The sequence below is a fragment of the Pseudopipra pipra genome, chromosome 10 (genome assembly GCF_036250125.1).
Source record: "Pseudopipra pipra isolate bDixPip1 chromosome 10, bDixPip1.hap1, whole genome shotgun sequence".
In the NCBI taxonomy this organism is placed as follows: Eukaryota; Metazoa; Chordata; class Aves; order Passeriformes; family Pipridae; genus Pseudopipra; species Pseudopipra pipra.
The window spans coordinates 15,322,169-15,330,570 of record NC_087558.1 but is presented as its reverse complement, the minus strand read 5'-3'; the positions used below and the strand labels follow the sequence as shown (position 1 = coordinate 15,330,570).

Below are 8,402 nucleotides of genomic sequence, written 5' to 3'. Positions count from 1 at the left end.
CAAAAACCTCTGTCACCCTCAGAGAAAGATCTTATCGCCAATACTCTTAAAACCCCCCAGTAAATCTTAGCACAGACAAGAAACATTCAATTTGAAGTGAAAATGTATGGACTCCTTCCTTTTATACTGTGCTGCAACGCTGATAATGAGCCTGTGTAACCTCTACCACCACCCTATGTCCTCCTGTTGGAGTGAGAGCATGCAGGTGCCACCTCACTGCTCACCAGGCAGAGAGCTGACACACCTGGGGGCACATACCAAGCACTGCAGCAGCTGTGTCCTGTACTTCTGCATCTTCTCTGCTGAAATCCTCAGTTTCTTTGATCTCTGGAAAGCGTGACTGGTCTTATCTTTTACTGGACTATCAAACCAAATGAAGGAGTGGAGGCACTCCAAGGACCTGTCCAATGCTGTAGCAAAGGAAAGAGTTATTAAGGAAAACCAATCAAATGGCAGAACATCAGGGTCAGGAAGATCCTACATGGTTGGCAGGGACAGCAATTTATGAGTAATTTATATTGAATATTTATAAGCAATGTTATCACACTCAGCATGTTTCAGTCAGCAAGAAATACACTTTAGAGGATGATGCCAAGCAAGAGGAAGTTACCCAGAGGCCCTGAGAGATGGGACTGATACAGACCCAGCAGACCAGACTGCCAGAAAGAAAACATGATCTTGAGACAGTCTGGACATTTTCTAGGACCAGATTATTAAATAAAATTTCCAAATTATTAATTAAACTGTATTTCAGATAGTTAACTTATTTTTTCTTTAAAATAAAGGTATTCTAGGGTGCATTTCTGTTTTGTGACTGATACATAGAAACTTCTTCATTCACCCCAGGCTTCCAGGATGAATCAATCAAACCTGTCACTGGCACTGCTAACAGGATTCCAGCTACTGAAATCTAGGAGAGCAAGACACAAAACTTGTAGTGCGGGGTTTTTTTCTCTCTCTTTTCTTCCTTAGCTGTATTTTGTCAAGATGCATCTATTCTACTGCCTCATCAAACTCAGTTATCGTTTTACCCATTTCCTTAGCTCTACTTTTTAACAAGTTTTAACATTACGAAAGCATTGACCTCAGGGCCTTTAGTCCTTTTGCACTTAAATAAGAAAGAGCCCACTAATTTCTGTTGCTCCACTGGCTGGTGCAGCCCATATCCATCATTCATTAACCCTCACCTGGAACAGACAGCCCAAAATGAAAGTGATGATCTTGAGGCAAATGCTGCAATAATTTACCATATGACCCTTTCTCAGCAGTTCCTCCTGTACTCCTGCCAGAATTTACTCCTCAAAGTCAACAGACAGAACCACATACAATGACATGACTTAATATATCACGTTAGATTTGTGTGTCATTTCAGCTTTAGGCAGCCACAGGATGTTTCTTAAGCAGTTCCATTCTTGCTTAATCATCCTGCTCTGATGCTACAAAAACTGCAACAACAGAGCTGGTCTTGGGGCTCCACAATGAACTCTCTGAAAAATAACATAGGGGAAAGAGTTCCAATCAGAGTAATTCCTTGATATGGCTCATAATATGGCTATTCAAAAGGTTTGGCATGACCCAGTGGGAGCAAGTAATAAGAGACTGGTTAAGCCTGTATTTTCAATAGAGAACTGCACATCAAATCTGTGCCTGAGGCACAGGCAGGCCTTCCTTGCTGCCAGCTCTGCAACAGAAGAAACTTTTAACAGGAAATGAGGTGGACTTTGGACAATCAAGTTTTAAGCCAAGAATTTATCTACTAAAGCAAGTGAAGTGTTTCATTATTTGCCCATTACTTTTACCCAGCCTAAGGAATATCTACATTTGGAGATATGCAATTGGTATTAACAAGATAATGTCCATCATCCTCTGGATGTCTCTTAAGGATTTATCATGTGGACTGAAAATGATGTAACAATGAACAACTTACTTTCTTACAGAGGTTGAGTTCCTGTATATATGTATATGTGTGTGTGTATATACATATGACAGTCATTTGTACCTAGAAAATTCAGGGCTGAACAGCTCTTTAAAAGAACATTGATTTCAAGTCTAGAAATTCACAGGAAAAAAATCTAAAAATAAAGACAGAAAAAAATGCCCATCAATGAGGCTTAGTCAGAACAAGAGAATGGATATACTAGAGGCTAAAGGGATGAAAAAGCACTTAAGAACTATTGTTTCAATATGACATAGCCATTAAAAAAAATTAGAAAAGAAAGCAAAGGGAATAAAAAGGAAAAAAAAATAAACTGAGGAAAATGTAGAAGGCAGCAGCTCAGTAAACTCACAGGTTCCAGCAGCCTACACTGCCCTCCATTTACTCTGCTGAGTTAAGTTTTGATGACTGACAAAACATTTCAGTTGTTTCAAAGAAATAGGTACTGGAAGAAACACCAGGAACTAACATTATATGTCACCTTCTATCCCAAATTAGTGCTAAATCTAAAACATGCTAAGTTACTCATAAATAGATCACGTAGTTGCATTGGACTCACACTCTTGCTTTGCTGTGTACCCTCAACATGCTAAAAGTTGGTGACTTTGAATTTTATTGTTACTTGCACAGAAATTACACTTTGGTTTTGTTGGGGTTTTTTTGCCAGCCTTTATCTTTCTTGCAGTTACACAAAATACAGGACTAGGTGTGATCATCAACTTCCATAAAACATTGCCAATGCAGTGATGCTACTGAGCAAGTTCTACCAGGAAAAAAAAAAAAGTTTTAATGAAAATCGCTCTGTCCTGTCAAGTAATAGAATCAGGTTTAGTGTTTGCACTTCATGGCATTGCAATTCCTTCTGTTTTGCTTTGATACGTACTGCCTTTCAAAGCAAAAATAAAACAGAAAATTTGTGAATTATAAAAAATCAGAGTAAGCACCCCATCAAAGAGTGGCAGCAGTAAGGAACCATTGTTGGAACCAGAGATTCTTTTGTTAATAAACAACAGCTACTTACCTCATGAGATTCGATTCTTCAAAACATTTATCAGTTACAGTCTCAATAGTCATGGGTCCTCATGCACCTGAATTTGAATTCTTTTGGCCAAGAGTGTGTATTCAGACTGCCCTTATGCCCTTGGTGTCACTGTGTCCCCTTTTCCAGAGACAGAAAGAGAAGAACATAACTGTCTCTCAGTAGTAAGGAAGGTTGATTATGGAATACATATGGAGATCACATTGCAAATAAAAAGAATAAAAAGCATCTTTATTGTAAGTAACAATTCCTTCTTTGAGAGTCCTCACTCCCCTGTACAGTTCAGATCAATTCTGAAATTGAACAGAAGTCCCTTAATTTTTGAATGGGAGCATCCACAAAAGATTTATTATGCACTAACCAATATATTTTCAAGTTTTCCCTTTATTTGTTTTTATTTTCTTTAATGCTATATATGGAGAAGAGAAAAGTAAGGGGGCAGAACTTGCCATGCAGGGTAATTGCAATACTTAAAAGTTCATTGAATAATAATTTAAAGAGAGCTTAAGAAATGCAAGATTATATCTTGGGATCTTCAAATTGAGCAATATGACCTGAGTGTGTACACAACCAGAGTGTTCCCTACAGACACACCACGTTGCACACACAGTTACACAAAGTTGCAGCAGCTGGTCATGCCAAGAGTGCACTCCATTCTTTGTGTGAGTTGCTTAAACAAGCTAATTCACACAGTAATCTACAGGAAAGAAAATAACATCTCTCTACATGAAAAGCTGGTGCTGCAGTTGGCAAAAGACAGATCCTAACAACTAGCAAAAGTCTCAGCACAGTGTTTTGCTTCAGGTACAGCAATAGAGTCAAATATTTCCTGGTAACCATGGCTTCTCCTATTTTTCAGCCATCAGCTGGTTTTGCACCTTGTTCAGAATCACTAAAACTGAACTTACTGGAAAGTAATCTTACTGACTTCTCTATAGCTTTTTTAAAATTTTTAATCTAACTGATGACAAAGGGCAAAGAAGCTTTGGAAGATCAGTATCTTGTTGAATGCTTTTAATTGTAATGTGACCAACACCCTTTTGAAAATACCTTGTATTTTTATCTCAGTTATAGTTCAAAGTCATCAAGAAACAGCTCAGGAGGGCAGGTGCTACTTCTGAGAATCACAGAAATTGGGCTTCATGAGATTTAATTTCTATCTTAAACTTTTGGGTTGGAGCATACAGCAGTTCCCATACAGTATTTGGAAATAAAACAGTGAAAATAGGTAATGTTTCTTGTTTCAATATTTAATCCAAGCAGACACAGACACAGTTTATAAAATTACTCTATTGCATTAGAGTTCTATATAGCATTTAACTTTTATGAATGTTTTTCCTTCAGTGTAGCATATATTCATATTTCAAAATATCTTTGCACAGTCCTTTGTGCAACTACATGCTAAAAATCTGCAAATGCACACTTAACACTAAACAGCACAAAAAATACATTCTGTATCCATTTATATGCAAATTTTAAACATTTCACTTGGCAGATAAACAATGAAAAGTTATTTTAAAAAAATCAGAAACTACAAAAACACGCACATAAAAGTCTTCCCTTTTGGATTTTTTAGTAAAATACTGCTCTGTATAAGATCTAATGAAAAACTCCAGTGCTTACAAAATACTTTTTATCTATGAGAAAAAGAAATGCTTAAATTTATATCTGTATGAATTAAACATAACGACCTTGTTAAAATATAAAAATGAAATCATGGGGGACATGGCAGAGATCAATGCAATGTCACCATCTACCAGGACATGTAGAACTGTAATTAACTGGGCACCAGGCAGGCGGTATCAGAGAAGAGATCAACTAAAAATCAGGGACTAATACAATATGCAGCAGCTACAGAATAAAGTGTTTAACCTCTATATATACTACATAAAGCAATTCCACTTGAGGAGGGAGCAGAAATCTTAGTCTGAAGTAGAATAATTAATAAAAATTGCTGTGTTCACTGGCAAGAGTATAGTGTCCTTCATAACTTTGTTTCTAAAAACTCTGCATAAATTGGCTATCCAGATACATCAAAATTCTGTGATGAAAGAATCTAACACTGTCTCATCTCCATCCTGGGAATTTCTAAACAGGTATTTTCTCTTATGACCAGATAATTCACACGGGATGTGGGGGATTAACACCTGTGTCTCATAACTAACTTTCACATAATCACTTCTCAAATGGCAACATCACGTCAGTCTCGTGTTGCTAATGACAATAAATCACCAAAAAATACAACTTTCCCTTCCAACCCTCTTGAGACCAGATGACTACAAAGAGAACAACAAAATCAATGTAATTTAAGACTACATATAGACTTTATAGTTTTGTGATACTAAGTTAAATGATATAAAATTTCTTAACCTTGTTTTTGCCTCTGTGATCCTTTTTATAGGCTTGCTGCTATTCTACAAATACTGCTGTTTCGGAGAAATGAAAATTAAAAAATCCTATAACACAGTAACAATGTGAAACTTGATACTACACCAGAAATGGAGGCAAAGAACAAATGAAAGAAAGTCTATGGACTTGCAGATCCAGCACGAAACCTGTTTGGAAGCAACAAAATGAATCACTCAAGTATGCTTTATTTCTGTTTCCTGGGCCTTAAGAGGAAAAATATTTTCTCTAGAACATATTAAAATAAAGAAGAAAAATTAAATTTAATCCATGTCAGTAAGCAGCACCAGAGTTTCAAATTTTTTCCTAGACTAAAGATTTCACATTAATGTCCATAAGAATGGTATATGTCAGTTAAAAATAGTACAAGGACCTTTGAGCCTTCTTTTTTTCCTATATGAACTAATGACAGTTCTGTCCAAAAATGCAATTCAACTTTTTGTCTCAATATTCTTATGGAACAAATAGTAATAGTTTCTGATAATTCAATTTTGCCACCCAGAACTTCTATCACAAAACTAAAAAATAAATATTAAAAGTAACTAGTAACAAAAAATAACCTAGTATAGAGAAGGTTTCAGGGCACAGACTATTAAAGGAAGAAGAGGACTAAGTAAACATAACTTTGACAGCTATGTGGCACAAATGGACATCTTTAAACTCTGGCCATTTCTACAGTTTAGAAAAAAATCAGGATATCATTAGCATTTAGGAAGCTATCCATATGTGTAGTAGATAACTATGTCATTTTATCACAGGGAAAAAAATGAAACTGATAGATTAAAAAAATTAAATGTACTTTACCAAAGAGGTCTCTACTTTGCAAATATGTTTTTGTTATTCAATAACATCCTATAAATGCATCTCCTGGAACAGACTGTGCATCAGCAATCACTTTTTGCCACTCTAACAGCAGACACACAATAACACCTATGTTCTGAAAGCTGTAAAGCCCTTGCCCTCTAGCACAAACGCCAGCAGTTCGTACTTAGAGTGGGTTTGGCAGTTACACTGTAGTTACCTCTGAGTCACATTGATTCAACTCAGATGGACCTGGAGAGCCAATATAGAAGCTGCATTTAAATGACTTTTCCTTTCTGTCTTCTTAGACTATTTGAAAATAAGCTAGAGTACAAAATGTCACACTGAACAGTGTTAGATGCCCAACTTATTACCGCTCCACATCCCTCCCCAAGAGCAGAGCAATCCCGAGTTCAGGCTGCCACTGTTATTGCTGCTTACCCGATAGAGTCTGTAAGCCACTGTTTAGAAACCTAGGCACAATGGAGAGCATGGCAACCTGAACTCAGCATTTCCTGGCTCTTGCTAATTTAAGTGAAAATAAAAATAAGTTTTAACATAATTTTTAGAGTTTTCATGACAACCTGAAAATCATAGCAAATAAAATGTATTTCCTTCTATATTATACTTAAAGTGGCTGGTCTTTTTAATAGAGATTTCTGATTTTTTTAAATGATAGAACATAACAGTGGGGGAAGAGTTAAAGATAAAATACACCTAGCTACCATATTTATTCTGAAGATTTTGGTGCGCCAAAATTGACAGCCAGTTTTCTTGGCTTTCGCTTGCTGGAAGTGTTTGGTGTTGATTTGTTATGAGGAACACTTGGAGTAGCCACACTGTCTTGAAATGAAACAGTGGATTGAGCAGCTGGAGGAGATTTTAAAGGAGCTGAAGAACTATCTTGCTGAATGTGGTCAGAAGACACTGGCTGTTCATTCTTTAGTGGTGCAGCTTGAGGGGAACTCTGAAACTCCTTGAGTTCAAAGTTTTTCTTGCTAGCAGCCCTTTTTTTAGTTACCTTTAAATTAAATAAATATTATTTAACAGAATGCATTCTCAAAAAAATATTCCACTTTCAGAAAACATGCACACAATTTCTTAAAATAATTTTCTAATACCAAACAGTGCTTCACAGTGGGGGTGTTATTGCATTCATCACGTAGGCACATTTTTTACAAAAATACCATATTAAGACAAACGTGCTGGTCTTACCTGCAGAGGTATAAACTGGTTGTGAGAACCAACTGGTATCGTTCCTGCAAGGGACACATTTCCTGGATAGGAGCCAGGATAATAATGCTTAGGCACTGGAGTTCCCCAGGACACTGGACCAAACATATGAGATGATGGAGGAGGCATCATATTGGCTACGAAAACAAGGAACTTTTAGCTCACTTTGCCAAAAAAGAGGGTACAAACTCCCCAAGAGTAACCCAACTACATTTGTCTTCATATTGTTTACCTTTCCAATAAAGCCTCATAATTCTTCATATTTACTTCAAAACAGCTAAGTATTTATTATCATCCTCCCACACCCAACAAACAGCTCTGCTTTTACAGAACTACACCTAGATGACAGCACAATTAAGAGCACTAAGTTATGGCATCTGCACTCCAGAGTGCACAGAGCACAGGATCTTCACATCCTCAGCAGAGAGAACTGTATTAGTAGAAGGGTGCAAGCTCAGGCCATCCTTAAAAACACATCAACAACAGAGAAACCTTGGGGAAAAGAGATGTAGCAGCTGCCATGTGGGTTTCTAGGATGCTACAACTGTGCTGACTCATTAATTACTAGCTGTGAATGTGAGCTTCAGTAGAACACAAAACAGCTGGGAGCCAGAAACAGCCCTAGGACTTCTAGCAATTTTTGGGGGGGTTACTTACCACGCTCATATTTGGCTGTGTACAACAGGGTTGTGACGTAGCACTTCAGTGAAAGTTGGTTATAATCAAATAAAAACTAATGCATGGATAAACATTAGCTATATGGGGGCAGAGGGGGAATCCATGTAGAAAGTTATGGAAGACACTTCTTATGAAATCTGGACTATGAACACCAGCTTTGAACTAATTCTGTTGTTTTAAAGGGAAAAAAAAGCCAAAATGGAAAAAGCACCTAAGACTGAATGGATAAATACATTCTTGAGGAAAAGAAATAACTGGGAGAGACATGATTCTTTGTATTGAATTCATCTGCATATTGATGAGAGGAGG

The 8,402-nt window shown here is 36.9% G+C and overlaps 1 protein-coding gene across 10 annotated transcripts in view; it reads right to left on the bottom strand.

Moving 5' to 3' along the window:
• Positions 1-261: 261 nt before the first annotated feature.
• The window catches only part of XRN1 (5'-3' exoribonuclease 1), a 36,796-nt gene continuing 28,655 nt past the window's right edge, over positions 262-8,402 (bottom strand). For 7 of the 10 annotated variants that reach the window (XM_064666371.1, XM_064666372.1, XM_064666373.1 and 4 more), the window contains 2 exons: positions 7,398-7,552; positions 4,205-7,203 (listed from right to left, as the gene is read on the bottom strand). In XM_064666371.1, coding sequence (XP_064522441.1) covers positions 6,913-7,203; positions 7,398-7,552 — 446 coding nt within the window. In that variant the 3' untranslated portion in view covers positions 4,205-6,912. Of the gene's footprint in view, positions 3,127-4,204; positions 7,204-7,397; positions 7,553-8,402 lie in introns of those variants that run through there. The other 3 variants (XR_010433097.1, XM_064666374.1, XM_064666375.1) reach the window with 3 other exon arrangements.